General features: G+C 39.2%; 1 protein-coding gene across 2 annotated transcripts in view; it reads right to left on the minus strand.

Annotated features, from left to right (window-relative positions):
• grk4 (G protein-coupled receptor kinase 4) overlaps window positions 1-16,579 on the minus strand; it is a 278,224-nt gene extending 261,645 nt beyond the window's left edge. The window contains exon 1 of one of the 2 annotated variants that reach the window (XM_039751644.1): window positions 16,015-16,579. In XM_039751644.1, the coding sequence (XP_039607578.1) occupies window positions 16,015-16,066 (52 nt within the window). In that variant the 5' untranslated portion in view covers window positions 16,067-16,579. Of the gene's footprint in view, window positions 1-1,754; window positions 1,779-16,014 lie in introns of those variants that run through there. The other variant, XM_039751645.1, reaches the window with a different exon arrangement.
• Between the last annotated feature and the right edge of the window lie 8,023 nt (window positions 16,580-24,602).

The following is a 24,602-nucleotide window of genomic DNA, read 5'->3' on the forward strand; positions in this document are numbered from 1 at the left end:
CAGGACCCGGATGAGCCCCAGGTGCTCCCCTTGACGTCACATCCTGGTGTTCTGGTTAATCATTAACTATCAAGCCCAAAACATGTTCTGCAAACTCCCAGTAGTTCTTTTCTTTCACCCTGCTTGGATTAAAAGAGCCACACTTGTAAGTGAAATTGATTAACTAATTGCATTCAAGATGCCATTATAGTCATCTCTATGAGCTACAGGACACTTATCTGCTAATCACAGGAGTGCATAGCTTGTGATTAACTCTAGAATTATCTATTGGAAAGAGACTGGTATGAAGTTGGCATCATATTGTCAACCTCATTCATCAACAGTTCATGGCCAAGGTTAAGAGTCCTAGCTGTTACTGTTACTGTTAGTTCTGTATTCTGAACCCTAACCCTTGACGTCACTTCCTGGTGTGGCGGAAGTGTCAGGAAAGCCCATGGAAGCACTCCATGTCTTCTTGGAATTATTTCCGGCAGCACTTGCTGGTGTGTCGGAAGTGCTGCCATCCAGGATTCTCCAACTGTCCGGGTGCCCCCTGGCGGTGGCCACACCCTCTCACGGGCATCCCAGCTCTGTCTCTGTGGCCCCCAAATAGACCCGGGCGGCTGCCCTCTCGTGGCCGAGAAGAAGTATTGTCCCAGTTGGGGACTGTCCAGGCGTCCCGGCCGGACAGTGTCCCCGTACATCTGTGACAATATATACACATATACATATACACAGAATAACAGCACTCTGCAAGCAGTTTTGTTTTCCAGTGCTGCTATCAAATTGTAAAAGCACTTAACCAGTTGTACTTTCAGCATTCGGCATGAACTGTGAGAATGTCTGTGTGTGACCTTTGCTATTGTAATCTGCATAAACAGATGCAAAAGCACTAAACAGACGGTTGGTAGAGCGTCAAACTCAGTCTCTTGTACACAGAACAATGTTGCATGACTGGATTATCATACCCTGATGAAGCAGCATCTCTGGGAAGTCATGATTGTGAAGACTCCCTCTTTGCCAGCCTTTAGAAAGTAAAATAGACTCTATGCTGACACTGTTCTGCCTACACACATTATGCTGCACGTACATGATAAAGCTGCCATTTTTTAACTATTATCATGCTGGATTGTTTGAGGCTACAGCATCACAACTGTATATGCAGGTCCCGGTATAGTCATGGGGATGGTATTGTGAGAATGATACAGCTCATAGGTGAGTGTAGAAGCACTGATAAAGTACATAAACATGTACATTTGCTGAAGACATGTATGATAAAAGAATGTTAATTTTTTTGCTTTCCCACATTAGAAGATACACCTCACATCCTTGCTTCCAGATTTTTGTTCCTCATGAATTTGTTTCTAGATACACTTTTTCATTTTCAGTTCTGCTTAACTTATAGAAAATTGAACTGCCTACCATACACACACTTCATTTTTTCATAACTACAGCTTTCTTCTGTACCACGAACACAACCAACAAAAAAACAAGTTGCAGATTTTGATTGGATCCCAAAACAAGCACCTGAAGGTAAAAGATGCACAACCATGGGGATCAAAAGAAAATGTGTGACTACTGCTTAACTCAACTCGCATGTTAAATGTTTCACCAAGATATTGCTATTGATGTCCTTTTGTTCTTCAAAGCATAGTTTTTCTTTTTTAAAATAGCAAACTTAAACCTGTAAAGGATACTGACATTTTACTAAATTTAAAGTTAGGAGGGCAGCAGAGGGAAAGACTAATCATTGGTTGGAAAAAGAGTGTACATACATGAATCTTTAGAGACAAGATGAGAAGGAGAGTATGTTTCAGTACTTGGGGAAGTAGACAGATAGATGTGCTACTCATCTGATGGACAGAAGTCTAAATCTGACAGAGAACACCTAGAATGACAGGAATATTGTGTTCTTTCATTAACTGTGGTACTTTGAAGTTTCCATTATTTATCATCTGTCTGTATGGGTTTATCTGTTGAACAAAAGTGCTATATCTTTCCATTATCCAGCAGCTAATAGCTCTACTATTATTAAAAATGCAGATACAGTTAATGTTATTCTAGATGATGAATATCAGAATAATGGACAAACCACAAAAAATGCCCTGCTTGACTTTACAGAGAAGGCATTTTTAAAAGTTGTAACTGTACAACAATGACTAGAAACCACATCATATTTTTACTATAGCTAGATCGTTCATTCATTCCTTCATTTCTTCATGAATTTCCAAGCATACACATACCAATACAAGCCTGACAGGAGCTAATTAAATAATTGCTATAAAAATGTTCAGTAAAATGTATACTATTCTATAGCTAGTTCTCTAATAAATGATACAAGGACTAACTCTTGAGGTCAGAAGTGAATTCCTTGAAAAATGAAAGTTTTATGTTGCACAAAGATTCATTGAAGATAGGCAGATTGTGAATGAGGATTTATCCAAATAATTACTGAGCTCAGCTTGTCCACAGTGAATGGTATTACATAAGAGTAAGTTAAACAGAATTTCACAAACACACAAAATTAAAGGAACTCTTTGAAAACACATCTCATCTCAATGGGAAAAAAAAATCATGCAGGATATCTATACTGATATTGACTGGGTAATGTGTTAGGAACGAAAAAGTGCCACATTGTTTGATGGAGATGAAATATATCAAACTACAGACGGTTGACTTCAAAAACACCCTGAAAATCAAATAGAAAAAATGATGCAGCCTGCTAGTTCATTTTGCCGAACTTTCATTGTAGCAACTCAAAATCGTACTCAGTAGTTTGTATGGCCCCCACGTGCTTGTATGCATGCCTGACAACGTCCTAATGAGACGACGGATGGTGTCCTGGGGGATCTCCTCTCAGATCTGGACCAGGGAATCATTGAGCTCCTGGACAGTCTGAAGCGCAACCTGGCGGCATTGGATGGACTGAAACATAATGTCCCAGTGGTGTTCTATTGGATTTAGGTCAGGCGAGCGTGGGGGCCAGTCAATGGTAACAATTCCTTCAACTTCCAGGAACTGCCTGCATACTCTCGCCACATGAGGCCAGGCATTATCGTGCACCAGAAGGAACCCAGGACCCACTGCACCAGCATAGGATTTCATCCCGAAACCTAATGGTAGTCAGGTGCCGTTGTCTAGCCTGTAGAGATCTGTGCGTCCCTCCATGGATATGCCTCCCCAAACCATCACTGCCCACCATCAAACTGGACATGCTGAATGATGTTACAGGCAGCCAAACGTCCTCCACAGCTTCTCCAGACCCTTTCACATCTGTCACATGTGCTCAGGGTGAACATGCTCTCATCTGTAAAGAGCACAGGGCGCTAGTGGTGGCCTGCCAATTCTAATATTCTATGGCAAATGCCAATCGAACTCCATGGTGCCAGGCAGTGAGTACAGGGCCCATTAGAGGATGTCGGGCCCTCAGGCAACCCTCACAAAGTCTGTTTCTGATTGTTTGGTCAGAGACATTCACACCAGTGGCCTGCTGGAGGTTATTTTGTAGGGCTTTGGCAGTACTCATCCTGTTCCTTCTTGCCCAAAGGAGCAGATACCAGTCCTGCTGATGCATTTAGGACCTTCTACAGCCCTGTCTAGCTCTTCTAGAGTAACTGCCTGCCTCCTGGAATCTCCTCCATGCCCTTGAGACTGTGCTGGGAGACACAGGAAACCTTCTGGCAATGGAATGTATTGATGTGATCCTGGAAAAGTTGGACTACCTGTTTAACCTTTGTAGGGTCCAGGCATCACTTCATGCCAACAGTAGTGACACTGGCCATAGCCAAATACAAAACTAGTGAAAAAACAGTCAGAAAAGATGAGGAGGGAAAAATGTCAGTGGCCTCCACCTGTTAAACCATTCCTGTTTTGGGGGTCGTCTCATTGTGCCACTCTAGCGCACCTGTTGTTAATTCCACAGTTTTACAGACTTGACGTTATACTCCTAAAAAGTGTTTTGTTTAATTTCTTTGAGCAGTATATTTTGTCCAGCTCTCTGCACTATTTACCACAATACATGGTGCCCCACTTGCAAAGAAATACAATACAAATTGAATCAAGTGCATTATGATGCTTTAGTGGTTAGAAGTGCTTTGTAAGTTTAAATCCCATACTTAGTCATTAGTTTTGGGATGTCTACACATTGATGGTTTTCCTTCAATAACACTGGGCTGTGTAGCTTAGGCTAGTCAGTGATTCTAAATGCATGTGTGTATGAGTGTGCCTTGTGATAGACTGTAACTCCAGCTAAGGTTGGCATCTTGCTGGGATGAATTCTGGTCCCCCATGATCCTGAACTAGTGTAAGAAGTGTGGCATCCGGCCAGGACGCCCAGGAGGACAGGAGGAGGGCTTGTACCTCCTCCAGACCGCGAGGGGGCGTCCGCCCTGGTTATGTTGGGGGCCACGGGTAAAGGGCTTGGAAGCCCAGCCCTGTAGGGACCCGTGGCCGCGCACCGGTCCCTGAATATCCCTGGAGCCCAGCACTTCCGCCACACCAGCAAGTGCTGGGGGGAAGACGACAGGGGACACCCGGACGGCTTCCGGGTGCGCAGCCGGCACTTCCGCCACACTGGGGCGTGGCTACGGAGGAGTGCCGGGAAGCAGCTGGAGCATATCCGAGTTACTATTTAAGGGGCCGCCAAGAGAGAGGCATAAGGACTGTGAGGCCTGGACATTTGGGGGAATGGTGCTGGAGGCACTGGGAAGTGCACTGACTTCATTATTGTTGTAAATAGTGTAAATAAACGGTGTGTGGTGGAACTTATGATGTCCGTCTGTCTGTGTCCGGGTTCGAGTCCACAGAAGTTTTTACTACGGTAGGGTTATGTTATTGTGTCTGTCTTAAAAATGTGAAGGAGTGTTTTCAATACTAAGATACATTAGCAAGAAGAGGCTTATACCAATGATAATTTCTCCAAAGAATACAATAGAGCCATAGTGTGAGTCAGATCCCTTCACCTAGTCATTTAAACCCCAGGGCCTCAGGTCCTAGGCTACACTGCTTGTGGAAGACAGGATTCAACCCTGAATAAGACACCAGTCTATTGTAAGGCAGATATACAGATATTCTAATAGCCACTCAGGTCAAAAATTAAACTACTAAGCATTACATTGAGGTTTAGAAGGAAACATCTACAAAAAGACAATATAAGTACATGATGGACAAACAAAGAGATGATGAGAAATAAAACCCAGGTCCCTGGAACTGTAAGTCACTGGTGGTATATTATTCCACAATACCTCCTTAGTGTCTTACACTGTTATGGAACTTCTAATTATATAGGAAGTACATAAGAAGTACAACCAGGCTTGACTTCACAAAGCAATACAAAGGCCAGCCTACAGACAAGAAACTTCTCTATAATATTAAAGTAACATCTCATGTTGCTATTTCTTTCTTAGTTTTTAAGCTTTTATTCTCTAGCATCATTTTCTTAACAAGGATTAATTTTAACAGCAATGAAGATACTTCTGTAAATCCTTACTTTTTGATTATCTCTTTTCCTATAAAGCACAATTCCTATTAGTTTGTTCTTCGTGCACTTTTTTGTTTTTCAAATCACACTTGCAATTTGGTGTATAGGTACTTTTCAATATAAGTCAGGATTGGGGGCAGCTCATGTTCTGAGTGGCAAGAACTACTACAATGTGACCTATCGACAAAAAAATGGTGACACACAGGCTGTCGTGTTGGTGTGATAGGTAGCAGTCTCGCCTTTCATACAAGAAATGTGGTTTTGAGTCCCACCTATTACATTTATGTTTCTCTTCAATTAGGAAATTCCCACCCTATTTTTGGCATGGTCCCAAGATGTCTCAGGTGGAGCCATATTGTCACTAGACTCGTTCATTATAATTTAGGGTTCTTTGCATCAGAAGAAAAAAACAAAAATATTTCATAGAAAAAAGTTTTCCAATAAAATCAATAGTTATGTACTAAATGCAACAAGTTTGAGGGTAATAGAGCTTGATAATTTATCATTTATAACTGCTTTTCATCTTTCCACTTCCTTACCCGGACAACACCAGGTAATTTGGCCAGTTTCAAATAATGACAACCATTATCTCGAATCCCTATCATGTTTACTTCTTTCCATTAATCTGTAATTGACAGGTTCTCTGATTTCATGCCTGGGGTGCAATAAGCTAACTTAGAGGTGTGGATGTGAGTGCTTCCTATGTGATTCACTTTCTTGTTGACCCAGAATTTTATCATGATTGGAAGAAAGGAACATCAGCATGATGAATTCAACAGTGAATACGCCCCACGACTACGGCTTACATGCATTACAGAATGCAGGTGGACTTTACAAAAAAATAAACAATCCTTCACAAACTTGTGAAATGAAAAAATACCACATATATTTCAATTGTTATGCAAATGAATGAGTTAGGGTTAGAGTAAAAAACAAATTATACATAATAAATTCAGGGGTTTCAAATGTTGCATTTGGTGGAATTGGTTATGATGGTGGCCTTCCAGGTCACTCTCCCTACAGTTTTTGGACTTTATGCATTAGACTGATTACCCTGCTTGCAAAGCGTAAAAAGCAAGTTGTTGTCCTGTCACGCTAAAGAATACTCTTTAAGTTCAAGCATCCATTCTAAATGCTCTGACATCACATACATAAAATAACTATATATCCTAGATCTAGATTCAAGACCTGGCCATTGTATTGAAGTCAACACTAAGTGGTTATCCAGTCATGAGAAAAAAGCTGTGTAGGTGTTTGATTGTAGTAACTTCAGACTGACGTATATCAGGCCCATTATAAATGGATGCTAATAAAATATATATAAGTTTTGGGAGTTCATGAAAATACAGTTTACTTATGTATTTTTCACTATCTTTAGTCTTTCACCACTAGACACCTGGGAGTTATTAAGGACATGCTTTGATCCTAAAATAGCTAAAAATGTTCATTAGGGATCTTATCAAATATGTGCAAACATAGAAGAATGGATCATTTTTCCACATATACAGTATTTCTGATCTGCTTGTGAAACATCAGAGCTGACAATAACCTTTCACTTGTCTACATAGCAAATGGATAAGAAAATGAAGATGATATCATAGTGCATACAAAGATGACCTAATCTGTTTTCCATTTCCTGGTCATTAATTGACATACTTTTTTGGAGAGTCAGAGAGATACTACATTATTTACACTCAAAATGGAGATTGATTATGCATTTATCCTAAAGTGCCTTTCAACTCTTGTGACACTTAAGTTCTTCAGTAGTAATGAGTTTCAAGAAAGGCTAATGCTTCTCTGGAGTTTAGCCACAAAATTCAAGCAGAAGGCATCAACTGCTGATCATTTTAGGCAGAGCTAAATAAAACTTTTGTCATATCAAGAACATGTTACACATCTGTGTCATTATGTATATAAATTAAATTAAACTTGTGTGTGTTTGCTACAACCCAAAGCAAAAATAACTGAACAGATTTTTATGTAGGTTGTGGAGTATTTGTAGATTAGTCCTACTGAATATCATGGGCTACTAAAATTCAACACATACTGTCTTTTAAGGTTTTGGCCTTCCTAGTGAGCGAAGGGAAGGAGAAACAGGCTACCCCACTTAATGTTGTAATGTTGGTAGTGTAAGAATTAACTCTGAACATACACCTCAGGACTGGAGTAGGACTTGGTCACTGTTGTATATACTGCTATATATTGTGTTCCTGCATATCTGCACAATACATGTATCTTGTATACTGAGAATATCAGAAAATTGGGCAAGTAAGAAAATAAATGAGGTGAGATCTACAAAAAAAAATCACAAGACACAGCATAACTTCTGGATTACAATTCCATTCTGTTTGGATAAACCCAAAGGATGAACTGCCACAAAAACACAATAGGTTAAAGTATTGTTGAGTCACAGTTGCTGCTTAAATCAACATTAAAGAATGATAATATATATATCATTCATATATATACAGGACAAAAGTTTGGACACACCTCCTCATTCAATGTGTTTTCTTTATTTTCATGACCATTTACAGCACTCCATCACTCTCCTTCTTGGTCAAATAGCCCTTACACAGCCTGGAGGTGTGTTTGGGGTCATTGTCCTGTTGAAAAATAAATGATCGTCCAACTAACCTGACTTCTGCACAACAAAACTGCTGGTCCCAAACCCATTGATAAAGGAAGAAATTCCACTAAATAACCCTGATAAGGCACACCTGTGAAGTGAAAACCATTTCAGGTGACTACCTGTTGAAGCTCATCGAGAGAATGCCAAGAGTGTGCAAAGCAGTAATCAGAGCAAAGGGTGGCTATTTTGAAGAAACTAGAATATAAAACATGTTTTCAGTTATTTCACCTTTTTTTGTTAAGTACATAACTCCACATGTGTTCATTCATAGTTGTGATGCCTTCAGTGAGAATCTACCAATGTAAATGGTCATGAAAATAAAGAAAACACATTGAATGAGGAGGTGTGTCCAAACTTTTGGCCTGTACTGTATATATATATATATATATATATAAAGCTTTAATCCTGAGCAGAGTTGCTGAAGCATATCCTAGCAAGCATATTGCACAAGGCAATCTGAATGTCATGCATCTTTTCACAGCTATTTCTATATATAAGGGTATACGCAGAGTTCTATCATGTAAACTGTAAGAGATATACAGTAATGGTAAAAATGCATTTTGAAACAGAATACTTTACATAGTATGTCTCATGCCATATTGCTTGCAAGGTATTTGGGACATTTTAGTTGCACCCTAGTTATTCACATAAATGATCCGTACCACATGCTAAGTCCCCGTTCATCCTGTGTCAAAGAAGTGTTCTAAGCAGCCGCCTGTACTACCTATGTCACAGATACCATCTAAAGGTATACATTGTATTTTTATCTTTATATTCTTTCTCATGTGTTGCCACACAAACATCTGATACTTATGATACACAAAATTAGAAAATATATATTTCAGTTCTATTAAATAAGTTGTCATTTGAGCCTTATTAATTATACTTCATCCACTGAAAATGTCAAAGGTATTTCATTAATTAATAACATATCAAATCAGAGCTTTGCTTGAGTCTATGAGTCAATGAATGATCTTTGCATTCTGGACAACTGAATCTGCTAAAATGCTAATATGCAAACATATAATGTATATGCAGAAAAAGCAATTTACACCATATAGGTTATGTATAGAAATGAAATAGAAAAAACAAGTGTTACTATAAAAACTAATGTAAATTTATAAATTATATGATAGCAATCTGAAAAGAATATCATCAACATGCTCATTCTGTATCTTTGTTTTGATATTGCCTGAAATGTTTAATTCACATACAATCCAAAGCGCAGCAATTCCTCTATATTTTATTAATACTTCTGGCCTTGTGCATTACAGGTGTCTTTCACTAACTCTTCTGTCACCACGGCTGTGCTTCTTACAGCATGCAGCAAAGAACAGTGGAGTCCAGTGATGTTTAGTGTAACAGGATGTGAATTTCAAATCAAGATATTCAGCTCAAAATTGTGCCAGTGTGTGGAAATAAGCAAGTGTCACTGAAGCAGAAGACTGCGGGCACGCCTGCATCAACCGTTAAAGAAAATGTTAAGCAAGTCTGCATTCTTGTGAGCAACTGTCAATAAAGTGGCAAACACATTGCAGGTTATCATGTTCAAATATGTGGCTTTCCACCAGCCCTGAAAAACATTTTCCTTAAGGTATACAAAAGGTTGTGCAACTTTGAACCAAGAGTAATGAAAAGCTAGGGCATTGAGTTGGCAAATGATGTGCTACTCACTGTGACCTGTATATACTGTGTGATATGTTGGCTATACCAACATATTCCCCTGCACTGGATTTAATATATGACAATATACAATATACACTATTGATGTATTTGATTTGTTTTAGCAATTATTAACAAAAAATAAATTATAACGAGTGAATATATTAGTCTAAAAATAACTAGAACTTAATTATAAATAAATAAACAACCATCCATTTATTTCTTTAGACTGCTTAGTCTAGCAATGAGTCACTACAGATTAATCGTTTCCCAAGAGCATTTGCTTCAACCCACTGGTATCTATTTTCACCAACCAATATTTGGTATAATCAGCTGTGAGAGTTATAACTAGGATACTGAAAGGCTTTAGAAGGGTAATTTATCTGACAACTTTAGATAGATAGATAGATAGATAGATAGATAGATAGATAGATAGATAGATAGATAGATAGATAGATAGATAGATAGAATTTGTTTGTTTAAAGTAGTAATATAGTGTAGCGACTTATTCATAGTAGAAATGATGCCTTAAGAAGAAATGGAAAGAAATTATCGTACTTAACATGGTGCTTGTTGCTTGAAGCAAAACTATTACACTCTGTTTAGTATGTACTGCAACTGAAGATATACTTTATTCCGACAAAGGCCATACACTTTTCACTATTCAATGATGTCCAATATTGTAAAAGGCATGAGTAATTGTTGCCAGATATAAGGTTACTTCAGTCTCAGTTCTGTACTGCTGTAATTTGTTTACAGTTAGCCAAGGCTTTGTGGCGAAACTCCTGACTACTGTACCCACCTTACTCTGGTACATACTTTTCAATAAATGTATCCCTTGCTTTCTCAGAAGCATAGGTACATTATAACCTGTGGTTCATAAACTGCAGTTAAAAAATAGTTCATTTATGTGTGCCTAAGCAAATGTCATATATCTGCAGAATGTAGTATTCTCTATAACATTACGCCTTTTTGGATAAAAGCATAAAACCAAAGTTAACTGCATGAGAATTTCACACTGTAACACAATAAAATGAAAAAATGTACATGTGAGATTAATTATCTTCATAGTCACAGTTTAGACATTGTAGGTATTAGGTGGGCTAAGCAGTGCACTGAATTGTCCTAACTGTGCTTTTCCTTAATTGATGCTATATTTGGATTATTTACATAAATTATCTTGTAATTAATGTTTATATTTAATTTTTGGGGGGCTTACCAGTGGCTTTAAAATTGCATTATACATCTGGACCCAGAGAATCTAACATCTTTATTTGGAGACCTCATAACCATAGTAGCACATCCTCAATACTCTGGGATGGTGTGATGTCATCATTAGTGCAACTATGTAAAGGTCACCACTTGCAGGACTGGTTCATCTGAAATTAAGTTTATTTGTGAAAACCGTGCTTGTTTTGTGAAATTTTGGGATAAGACTTTTGCTCAGTACTTTTGATTTTGGGTTTGTGTTTCTCATTTTGATGTTTCTGTCTTTGAACTCTGGTTTTGATCTTTGCTATGTTTTGTTTTTTTTAACTTTGTCTCTCCTCTGGTACTTTCCTCAAAAAAAATTTCTGGCCTTTATTCAAAGTCAGAACATATTAACACAACTTTATTATATATCTAGATGTAAAGTTTTTAAAAACTATGGTTGCATTTCTCAAATACGTTGGGTGATAAGTAAATACTGTATATTCCACATTTTGGATGCATGTGTGTATATACTGTACTGCACAATTTTAAGATATTTATATTAATGTATATTATTTACATATTGTGATAGGGTGCAAGGTTGGCACAAAGGGGTCAAAAGAAAAATTTCAGAAATTGGCAGGAGTCTGACTGCATTGGGTCTGTATTTGTTAATTAATTTAATGGAAAGATCGGAGATATCGGCAAGGCAGGTGAATTCCCCCATGCTAGTAAAACACCTTACTAACATGGGGCAGTCATGATCCCTATTATGTGAAACAGAAAGCATATGCATGCATGCCTGGGAACTCATTTATAAAACCTTGCATGCATTTGAGTGTGAAAATATGCACATGCCAAAAAAAACAGAAAAATGCATACTCCCAAATAAAAATCAGATTTATAAAACCTGGCATAAGTACATTTCTATGCAGTTTACCCTTCATACATCTCAATCACTTTGTAAATGTGCGTATGTGAATACTCCTCAAACATTACCCTGAAACATCCTTATATGGAGCATGCTAATCAAGGCGCCAGCATCTGAGCAGGTAGCTGCTATTACCTGGCACATGTATGGCATGATTGCTGTTACAATGAATAATACAGACCATAAGAGAAACTGAGGGTTCAGTCAGATACCTTACCAATAACTAGCCACCACGTACAGTGCCATCTCATTTGTGAAGGCTACTTTTTCCTCAAAATAAATGAATCACGGGTTGACCCAAGCCACTGGGCCACGACATTTGTCAGTTCTCATCTTGGTATCACAGATGACTTGTGCATTAATGGAATGTCATTGATCATGGTTAACAAAAGCAGCTTCACTCTCACTACATACCCTTATTTCAGTGAGTGCAGTAAAGAGCTCCAAGTACATTAAGAGAAACAGACACTGCTACAAATTACTTTTTTTAAAGTAGGTTGGCAGAAACATGTTTTGTTTTATGTATGTACCTCCACACCATACGAAAACTGGATGTAACACCTTGCCAGGAGGATAATGGCTTCCAGCACAGCAGGCATGACAGAATGAAACTTGGCGGAGATATTCCTGACCTGTCAGGCACGTCACCATGATGTGACAACAGGTAGCCAATATAAACTGACAAATAACTTAAAATGTTCTTTAATTCAAATATGCAGCATGAACCAAAATATAGCCTATATCTCCTATTCATCACTTTTCAGATGTAATATGTTTGTCATGTCAACACTCATTATAAAAATGGCAATATGTATTATTATGTGTGCAAGTATCCATTTAGCTGGTTTGGCTGCATTTCCCTACTTTATCATTGGTATCGTTATTTCACAATTTCTCCGCAATGTTGCATATGCATTAATGCTGAAAGTAGGGAAAATGTATTTGTTATTGTCCTTTTGAAAGCCAGTAGAGATGCTGGCTGGGTGATTATATCAAGAGTTACAGAAACATAGAAAATTATAGTTTTTCAAGGAATATACTTGTACAATCAGTGTGAGGAGGTGTACGGTGTGTGAGAGATGATATTTGGTCAATAATGGACTAGTGAAATAAGAATGATCATCCTTAGTTTCAGTGAAAGAAAAGTAGAAATGTGCGGAGTGTGCAAAAAAGTCTAGCACTGAAGACAAAAGTTAACTTGTATTTGTACATTAAGTGAAAGATACCGAAAGTCGAGCTAATAAAGCCACATTGTGATGATAGTGGATGGAATAAGCCACAGGGTTCAAATTAATAATTAGAAGTGGTGATGGATGACAGAAGAAGTACCAGTCTTAGGTCAAAATTGGAGTTTTGTAGTGAAGGTGCAAGTGTAGTGTAAGAAGCACAAACATGACTAAAAGAAACAGTAAATGGTAGTGTAACAATACAGTGTAAAAAGGAAAGCATGCTGTGTTACATGATATCTTTCAAAATGGAAAAGTTCAAAGCTTGCTACATTTGCAATACATCATAAACAGCATCAAAAATTATGTACAGTACAATGGTGGTGCAGTTTTGCTCTGCTTCTTACCAGTGCAGGAGGCTTGGTAATATTCTCTGGCCCGGTTATTATCTATGCGGACTTTACACATTCTCTCCATTTCTGTGTAGGTGCTACTTCAGTTCTGTTTTCCCAAGTATAAATGTATGAGTGTACACTAATCTACTATATATTAGGGCAACAATGAACACAAATGTGCCAGTCCAACGCAAAACAAACACACACACACACCACCTTGGTTACATCTACTGGGCCAATTTATATAAATTAACATGATGCAAATGTCTTTGAAATGTGAAATCGATATAAACACATATAAGCTGCAGACATATTTACAGTATATATAGCATAAATGAATGATGCTCTTTATAACCAGCAGTGGACCATTGGAACCCTCAGTCTGGGACAGCCGCAGGGGTTTACTATAGTTGTAGCTGTTCCCAAGGCCACTAGAGGGCAGGACAGTGTAACCTTGTACAAGCATTATTGCATTCCCCAGTACACCTCATTGAGAACATGCAGGAACCCCTGGTGGCACTAGAAGAAGCTCCATAAAAACCATATTAGAGCTTAGAGTGGGCAGTTAGCCAGTAAGCAAGTCTACAGGGTTACTTGGAAAACTCCTGGCTCTAGGCTTAAAATTTACTTCTGTTGAGGCTCAAGGTGTGCTTGGGGTTGGAAGATAGCAAAAGAACATACACTCAACTAATGGAAGGAAGGAAGGAAGGAAGGAAGGAGGAAGAATGGCCAGTCAGTCAGAAGGTTTGAAGAGTGAGATTTATTGTGAAGGAGAGTACAACTGTGGGTGAATGGACCAGCCACCCTGCAGGGCACATACAGCCCCTTTTGTTTTGTGGTTACATTGACCGTTTGTCAAGTATACGTTTTCCTTGCCTTGTTATTTCTTCACTGCATTAACAAATTCTCCATCTTTTGGTTACTACTACTATAATCTCACTGATCATCATTTGAGTACAAGATCAACATTCAATTGTCCCATAATTAAATGTCATGAAATGCGGAGCTTTAAAGCAAAGTCGTTGCTCCATTTAGGGACTGTGAAAAGAACTGAGGCAATAAGGCCATAAATACAGCCGACATCCATAAGATACCTGAAATATCTAAGTAGGATGACATGACTTTCTTGCAAGTGTCAACCACTTCAAAGGGTGATCAGGATAGCAGCACATACCCTGTACATGTACTGTATATATTAAAAAGTATTTGTGCTTGAGTCTCTAAAGTCTTCCTATAAACAAACAACTTTTTTTATTTCTCTAGACTAAAATGCACTCCAGAGAAAAATCATACAAATAAGCGCCTTGAGCATGGTAAAGGCGCTATATAAATAAAATGTATTATTAGCATTATTATATATTATTAAATGTAAAAATCCACAAAGCTACAAGAGCTACAACCGCTGAGCAGGAAACACAAACGTCAGGAAAAAAAGGATGTCAATTGTAAATTGTATAATTCCCCTGTTTTACAGAGTATCTCAGTCCATTTTGCAAAGTGTTACATTCGGAAATTGCCTACTCGGTCAATAGCACCATACTTAAACTGCAGAAGATGGGAGTTTTATTGAGAGTTGTCGGTTATTGTTACAATGTAAAATGCGGCTTACTCTCTAACAGGTAGCTGTCTTCACTTTTGCCTCCTTCAGATATGCAGATCAGGTCACTGGACCTGCCCTTAAAGGTCGGGGACGTGATTACTCCTTTAACTTTGCCCTCTTGTCATTCTGAGCGAGTCGCTAGCCTCTGGCTTGCGCTGGGTAGGCGTGTTCTTTGGAAAATTCTACAGCTGTCAATCAAGCAAAACCAGAACTGTCGACTAGTCTCCACAACTGCGGATTGCTCCCGGGGAAAGGAGGTGACGAAGGGGAGCATCAGGAAGGCATTTCATCCTGGTTTATAAATGAAAGTGTTTAAGCCTGGGGCTCAAGTTGAGGTCTGTTCCCAGGTGCTGATCACCCATGCAGGGGAATATGTGAAGCCTCTCCAGGCTTAATCTGTGCGCGGCCTTAGGTCAAACCTCTCCACTGACCCATTTGGAGGCAAAGTAACTGAGTCTGCCTAGTTCTATTATCCGTTGTGTTCCTTTCATGCTAATGTGTGAGAAAATCTTAATAAAACGTGATATAATGCGCGGTTTTTTTTAGTTATGGCAACTGTACGTTGAATAAAATAACAGAAACGCACCGTTACATTATGATAGCCCACACAATAAAAAAAACACCCCAAAATAAACGCCTAGTCTATTCTGAATTACATTTACACCTAAATTCCCTTGTAATGTCGTTAGCATTTAGAAGTTGCTTTGTGAATTAAAACCGTAAACCCGACTTCTCAAATACGCCCCCATCCCCCTAGAAAATTACTGCGGGGACGCCGGCGTTGAGATGAGGGGTAAACAAACAAGCCGCTGCGCATCGCACCCTTCCCTCCTCAATATGATGCTACATAGAGGACTGGATTTGTTACGAGAGCGAGTGGTTTGGATTTCGCTCTGCGACCTTTTGTAGCACGCACACACACACGCACACACACACAGTGACACACAAACGCACACAAATGCACCTCCACGTACTGACTTACCTTCCCTTGCCTTCAGCAGTACGGTGTTGGCCACAATGTTTTCAATCTCCATGATTACTGGGATCCCATGTAGAAATGACACATCTCTCTTAGCGAAGATGAAGAGCAAGGCAACGATGATGATGGCGATGAAGGCTCACTGTAACCTGGCACATTGCAGGTTAATTGTACCACTCCATTTCTTGATGTTCAAACCCCCACTTCTCGCACTTCTTCAACATTTGCAACCCTTTTAGCATTCAAAGCCTCCCCTTCCTTCCTGCTTTGCTCACTCCCTCAGCCGGAGTGGGAGGGACATTTTTACAACCGCGCTGTCAAACGTGCCCACAACCGCAAACCAAGGAAAGCTGCTGCTGCTTTCATCCTTACAATTCCGAAAGCAACCATAATCTCCGGGAAAGGGCCTCAGCTTGTGTGGGTTATAGTGTTCCGATGGAGTCCTGAAAGCCGCTGCCAACTGTTACACGCTTTGACACTGCAGGCGCCGAGCGATGCCTCCGCTACTCGTTTTTCACCGTACGCACTCGCAGCGCGACTTTGACTACAGACATTTGACACGTTAGGGCCTTAAAGCAAGCAAGCGCGCGCACACGCAAACACATCGCATGCTGAGTATGAGTGTTGGAATTGTCTTCGCGTTCGTCCCGAGCCAGTACGCTTTGTGCGTGCGAGTGGGTGTACAAACACAAATGAAACATTCAGCATCTTATACATCCATAATATATGCTAATAAGTGGAAATGAGTTCCAGTAATGGGAAGAGGATTGGGAAAAGTGGCTTCAGAAAACTGGTTGGTGCTTGATGACAATAGGAAAGGTAGGTAGTTTTCTGCGTTGGGTACACGCAGCAGTTTCTCAAATTCCCGTCTCCAGTTATTCCCGCTGTTCTAATATCATATGTTATGTAATTAAGTAAATTATAACAACATTCCTAAAATAATTTAATATAATTTAAACTTTGCTGGGGACTAGGCCCTATAAATTGCAGTGCTTGGCACAAGATGGCAAACAGCCCCAAGACTGTGCAGTAAGACAGGGCACTAATCCATGGCAGGGCTCACTCGTAAACAAAATCATATTTAATACTGATAGATATGATTTGTGCATGTTGAATGTAGCCCAATGTGCTTTTTAAAATCTATTTCCAAATTTGGTTACATTATTACATATAAAGTGAATTTACAATTAATTTTTCCCCCACATGCAGCAACACTCAATACCCCAGTAAGACACAGAGAAGCCATATATATATATATATATATATATATATATATATATATATATATATATATATATATATATATATATATATATATATCTTGTCACACACGAGCGCATGGGGGCAGCTAAAGGGCTTGAGTGAAGGCAGTTCGGAGGTATGCCGGGATGTGGCAGAGTACACTGACTCTTTTTCTCCCTTGCCTGTAGACCATTCCCAGGGGATTCCACCTGGCTCTCCTGACATCACTTCCAGGACCGAGCCAATGGAAGTCGACTACACCAGCTCCAGCCCCTGTGATGTCATGTCCGGCTGTGATCCAATGGCTGAAGACCACATGCTTGATCCTTATGACCTCACTTCCTGCCTTCCCCTTTAAAAACCTGCCCCTTTTCCTTTTTTCCTCAGTCTTGTTTTGGACTCCGTTGTATACACTTCAGTGCTGGTTATTTTGAGAAAAACGACTTTTGCAGCCAGGATACCATATTACACGGGTGGCTGCCCCAAACCTTTATCGGTCTATGTCTCATTTTTGTGACAATATATATACGAGGTGTGGCACAAAAGTAATGAGACTGATTTTTTATTTACCAAAGTTTTTATTTTTTTCAAACATCAATGTTATCCCCTTCAAAGTAGTTCCCTTGGGCAGCTACACACCGATGGAGACGTTGTTCCCACTGTTGGTAGCAGCGCTGGAAGTCTTCAACTGGTATGGTCTTCAGTATGTCCATTACACTCTTTTGGATGTTTTCTAAAGTCCCGAAATGACGTCCTTTGAGGACATTTTTCAGTTTAGGAAAAAGGAAAAAGTCACACGGACTGAGGTCAGGTGAATAAGGGGGCTGGGGAACCACAGGAATGCATTTTTTCGATTGTCTTTCTGCTCAATTGTGAGGTTTTTCGGCACCATTTTGGCACAGACCTTTCGCATGTGCAAATGTTCAGTCAAAATTTGATGAACGGTAAATCTGTTCAAATTTAATTGTTCACTCAACATTCTTAATGTTAAACGACGGTCTGATCTTACAAGAGTGTTCACACGTTCGATGTTTTCATTGGTTTTCGAAGTTGAAGGCCTCCCTGAAAAACGAGCTCGGGATAAAGAATGTTCCCCATAGGCCTGTTTTAACTTTTCAAACGTCACACTTGCCGATTCTCCAAGCTTAACACAAAAATTAATGGCACAATGTTGCTCCAAATTCCGCTGTTCCATTTTGCGTGGCGCACAACCAAAAACAACTTCGCTAACAGCAGTCACAAAAATCACGTAGTTAACAGAAGGAGTTGAAACTCGCACTGAGCTATGAGAGGGTACTGATACACGTGCTCTATCAAGGACAACAGCGCAGTGTTGCCAGATCGCTTGCAGTGTTGCCAGTCTCATTACTTTTCTGCCACACCTCGTATATATAAATATATTTATATTTAGGTGCTGGTCATAAAATTAGAATATCATGACAAAGTTGATTTAGTTCAGCAATTCTATTCAGTAAGTGAATTTTGTATATTAGTTTCATTCATTACACACAGACTGATGTATTTCAAATGTTTATTGCTTTTAATTTTGATGATTATAACTAACAACTAATGAAAGTCCCAAATTCAGTATCACGGAAAACTAGAATATTGTGAAAAGGTCAGTTATAATCATCAAAATGAAAAGAAATAAACATTTGAAAAACATCAGTCTGTGTGTAATGAATGAATCTAATATACAAGTTTCACTTTTTGAATGGAATTACTGAAATAAATCAACTTTGTCATGATATTCTAATTTTATGACCAGCACCTATATATATATATATATATATATATATTGTCAGGGATGCTAGGGGCAACGACCCGGCCGGGACGCCGTGAGGGACCAGAAGAGGGTCAAAGCCCACTTTGGATCACGTGGGGGCCGCCTTCCTGGTTGCTCTGAGGGCCATGGGTACAGGGCATGGAAGCTCCACCCTGTAGGGGCCAGAAGGCGCCCCAATGCCTTGGGGACCTGTTACCCCAGCACTTCCGCCACACCAGGAAGTGCTGGGAGGAAGATTTAGGACGGCACCCGGAGAGCTGCCGGGAGGACAGCCGGCACTTCCGCCATGCTGGGGCGTGGCCAAGGGTGAATGCCGGGAACACCTGGGGCTCATCCGGGGACTGCATAAAAGGGGCCGTCTCCATTCATTCAGGGCTGGAGTCGGGGGGAGGCAGGACGAAGCACAGAGGAGGTGTGGAGGCGGCCCAAAGAAGGCATTTGTGGCCAGGACTGAGTGTGTTGGGGTGTTTTGTGCACCGAACTAGGTCTTAGTGACCATTATTTGGGTCTGTGTGACCATTTAATAATTGTAAATAAACGTGTGGTGGTTGAGAAACAACATGTCCGCCTGTCTGTGTCCGGGTTGGCTCCACAATATATATACACACACACACACACACATACACACTAGAGGGATGTGCTCCTCTGGCTGCCTATGGTAGCACAACCCCCATTGTTTGCTCACTTCACTCCCTATCAGTCCATGGGTATATTTCAACATGGTCAAAAATCTAGCGCTCAGATTTATTTATAGTTATAGCAAATGCTAAATCTATTGGATATTGTTTTCTTTGCAAGATGAATGGTAATCAACTTGCTGAAATATCACCAGTATCTAACTTAATATGCAGAAGAAATATGATTTTTTCTGCATGATCACCAGTCACGATTTTGTTGGCAATTGAATGTTTATGCAGTTTTACAATTTGTAAGAGTGTACCAGTACATAGTCTTTATTTTGTCAACTACTAACACACAAGTGAACTACTTGTGTTCTTAGCGGAGCAGATTAATATAAGGTATTTTGTTTGATATATATGCATTAAATTAGTAGTGACATGGGAGTATCATTGCTGTATGTAAATGATATACAGATGTATAAGTATATGATGTGTAGTTTGATGAAAAATGAGCATTGCATCAAAACGTCACATGAAAGCATTGCATGAGTTTGCTCATCTTTTCTATATATATATAAAGTAGATATATTTGAAACTGCAGTATCACATTGACACAACTATAGCATTCAGATCCTTTAAAGCACCTTTGACAGAAATTACAGTCTGGAGTTTTCTTCATGCTTCATCAACATGGCACTCATTTTATTACTCACAGTCTGAGAATCCTTTAAGTGCTTTTTTTGTAAACTACAAGCAGGTTTCTATACATCTTTAACTGAGGAGAGTTTACTGTCTGACCACTCTGTCATAAAATGTTGTCCTTCTGGAAGTTTCTGTCATGTCCACATAGGTTTTCTGGAGCTTAGTCAGAGTGGGCATTAGGTTCTTGGTCACCTCTGTTACCAGTCACTTCTCCCATGTTTCCTGAGTTTGGCCGTGTGACAGTCTCTAAGAAAAGTCATGATTGATCTACACCTTTCAGTTTAAGAATTATGAAGGAAACTGTGCTCTTGGGAACCTTTAATAATGCAGGATTTTTTTTTTTGCCTTCCCCAGATCTTTGCCAAGATATAATCCTTTTATCAATGCTTTGCAGGCAATTCCTTCGACTTCAATGCTTGATTTTTGCTCTTATATATCTTGTCAGCTGTGGGACCGTATATTGACAGATGTGTGCTTTTCCTTTTCCCACATAGTCAATTAAATGTATCACAGGTGGACTCCAAACAAGGCATAAAAACATGTCAAAGACGAACAACAGAGTAGGGTGCACCCGAGCCAGATCTCAAGTGTCACAGTAAATGGTCTGAATACTTGTGTCAATTTATTTTAATAAATTGGCCAAAAATTCATTCTTGGTTATTGGGTGTCACTTGATTTGGAGAAAAAAGACTTTAAAGGACTACGGTGGGCTGGCGCCCTGCCCAGGATTTGTTTCCTGCCTTGTGCCCTGTATTGGCTGGGATTGGCTCCAGCAGACTCCTGTGACCTTGTAGTTAGGATATAGTGGGTTGGATAATGGATAGATGGATGGACTTTAAAGGATTTAAGCACAAAACTGCAACATAGCAAAATGTGAAAAAAATGAAGGGGCCTGAATACTTTCTGAATCCCCCGTACTAACCTATACATACATGAGAGTGTATTTTCCAACATATCATGCTTAGAGTGTCATGGCATCTGTAAAGGTTTGGATTTATGAATTAATGGATGTATACACTCAGTATCTCCCATCTTTTCTTCTAATCTGCTTATGCAGTTTACAAGGCAACAGCTTGATTTCACAGGATACTATCATGCAGACACTCAAATTACCTCATACTAGGTCAGTGTAGGTTTGCCAGTAAGTTAAAATTTGCATATCTTTGGATGGTGAAAAGAAATCCCACATTTACTATACATGGGATGAATGTGCAAACTCGAAAACCAGGATTTTATCCCAAAACTCTGAAACTGTGACATAGCAGTATTAACTACTGTGCAACGCCATATACAGCAGTTGCATATATTACAACTTTGAGCACATGGAAAGCATATGAGAATCATCTGTAAATTGAAAGAGTGGTTTCCTTCACATGCAATACAATTTTCACCTTATGTTTATAAAAGTTTTGCAGTCTGGCCTTATTAATAAAATTATTTAAATCATTTACATATAACCTTAACAATGAAATGGTTAAGTGCTGCTACCTCCTATCTCTAGGAGAATGGGTTCATTTCCTATGTTTGAATTTTTCTGTTGGAATTTATGTATTTTTTGCCTTGCTATTACAGTTTTTCTCTCACATATCAAACATGTGTCTTGGGGTTTTGTTGCCACTAAATTAAATGAGAATACTTTGTGATGGACTTCACCTTGTTCAGGGTTTGCTCCTGCCTTGCATTTAATAATGCTAATGTAAGCTCTGTCTTCCTATAAACCATATCTGGAATAACTAAATAAGAGAACAAATGCATGAATCATGGAAAGAGGCCATCAGACTGTAACAGCAGGTTTACAGAGAAGTACTACCTAAATGTGTACCACTGTGTGGATAAAAATAGTTTATTTAGGTAAATGAATGGATGATCAATCTGAATTTTGGGACAGCACACCAAGGCAGTATTTAGTGATGCTTCCTCAGAGCTCCAGGACACTATGCAATCTGTGGTGGAGGATAGGTTACTGAAAAAATGCCAAAATATAAGTCTTTTAGAAGGTAGTGAAATGTCATAAGGGATTGGTGGGAGACCAGTGAAAAACCTCCAGGCTTGTAGGTGGCAATGGAGATTTATCCCATTGGACTGGTAGACTCTTGCTTCTCAATATAGAATGCAGTCTTGCCAGAAGCTGCCATTTGTGCATGGGCCTCAGGGTATGCTAGTGGACATTGCTGTACTTGGGGGTCTGAGACTTAAGATCAGTATGTTGAGATCAGAGTCAGATGGTGAGTTGGCTCATACACAAAATAGAGATGGGCCAGAAAAGAAAGAAGACATAGAGAGAGAGAGATAGGAATAGTTTGTGATAGGAAGAGTGTGTGGTTGTGGCCTCAAGAAGTGGGCAAGGGAGGAGGTCACCCTATTTGAAATATAGTGGAGAAACACATCATCTTTTAAGCCAGCCAGAAATGTCAACTGGACCCTAAAAAAGAGAAGTCACACCAAGGAAAGTCCATAGGAGTGGAAGAGAAGAGCACTTCTGGCCCTTATAACCTCTGTTTGCAAAATAAGCATCAATTCATACAGTATCTTAGCTTAGAACTGGGCAGAACTCCAACCAAGTTTCAGCTCTAGGTAATCTGAGTGGAGACTTTATTAAAAATGTATTTAATACCTCACATGCTGGAAGTATTTATTTAAGTCCTTCACTGTATCTTGTGTATTGTCATTAGCTAGCCTAGATTCAGATAGTGAAAGGAATAGATTATCTCTCAATGCATTTTCAAATGAGCATATTGTCCTCTGATGAACTATCTTTAAAAAAAACTTCTACCTGTCAAGTGCTGATGGGCTTAACTGCAAGTGATTTAATGGTGGTGTGTATAAATAATAATGAGGTAATTTTGACACCGGCTGTATAAATCTTATGTATGATTAAAAATATTATCCCTACATCTCTTGTCCAGTAGTACATTTGCTGATTACAATCTTCTACTCAAAGAGAATGTTGCAGTTACTAGGTATAGGAAGCAGGTGGCAGACATGAACTCAATGGACACTTCAGTGTACTGAATGGCTATCTTTAGTGATTCATTTCAAAGGGCATCAGTGATGATGATGTTAGAATAGTTTGATCTTTATTAATTTTGTCTGAGGATAATTTTGATAGTTTTCATTTTGAAATGATTTATTCACAATCATGGTATATGTTAATTTGCCACATAAAATTGCATTCTGAAGTGAACCATTTTTTATAAAATCTAAAAAATACCTTGCCTGCACTGTCACTAAAATCTTAAGCAAGCTTTCTTTGATATAGACTCGGGTTTAGTAAGACAGTGATTGGTATTAACAATTAGTCACATTTGAATTTGGTATCATACTTAAGAGTTCTGTTTAGCATTTAGGATTAGACATCTGATTCCCTTGCTTCCCTGGGTTTTCCCCTTGCTTATCATTTCAATGTACACTCCTCTGCTGGTCCTTTCAAATATCATGTGGTCAGAACAGCTCAAGTGTGGCATTAGACCGGATTTCAGTAGGCTTGTTACACTTAGCCATCCAATACAATAGATGACACATCATTGTGAAGTGTCATAATTTACAGAGAAACGAAAAATTTCTTTCAGTGAGACATGCAGATTTTGAAATTTTATTACAAATTCTTCACATTTTACTGGAATTACTAAATTTAAATTTCCAACCCACTTGTTCTATTGGACCTTGCCACACTGGTTGCTGGTTGACTCTGACCTACAATGTTGTGGCTTCTTTGTAGTCTTCCATGTTTTACATATGGTTTCCTGGTAGTGTGAACCAGGAGGTGATAGAACAATGAAGCAAGGAAAGACCTGACTAAGGCCTAAAGCATTCACACACTGCTTTATCCCTCAGAAGATGTGACAACCTTCTGAAAAACATTACGGTAGTGAGCTTTATTCCAAGTAGGTTCTAGCTTTAGGATTCTTTGTTTGGTTTTGAGTTTTTTGACTTTGACCTTCACATTTGTCTTGCCCTCTCGGTTTCAGTCTGCTTGATACTAATTGCCCTTCCAGTTTTGACCCATTGATGTCCTTGACCATATCTTTTGGACTTTTATCATCTCCCATTTCTTTGTAGTTCTCAGTAATCTTGGGCACACTGTTGTATCTTTAACAGCAACATTTGCCAGATACCAGATGCACATACACCAGATGAAAAAAAAAAATATCTGCATAAGGATAGTATTTTGTCAAAAGAGTTGTTTCCTTCCTCCCATTTTTAGACAAGCAGTGTGATCTGGAAGTTACAGCATTGGCATT

Source organism: Polypterus senegalus, chromosome 4 (assembly GCF_016835505.1).
Source record: "Polypterus senegalus isolate Bchr_013 chromosome 4, ASM1683550v1, whole genome shotgun sequence".
NCBI lineage: Eukaryota > Metazoa > Chordata > Cladistia > Polypteriformes > Polypteridae > Polypterus > Polypterus senegalus.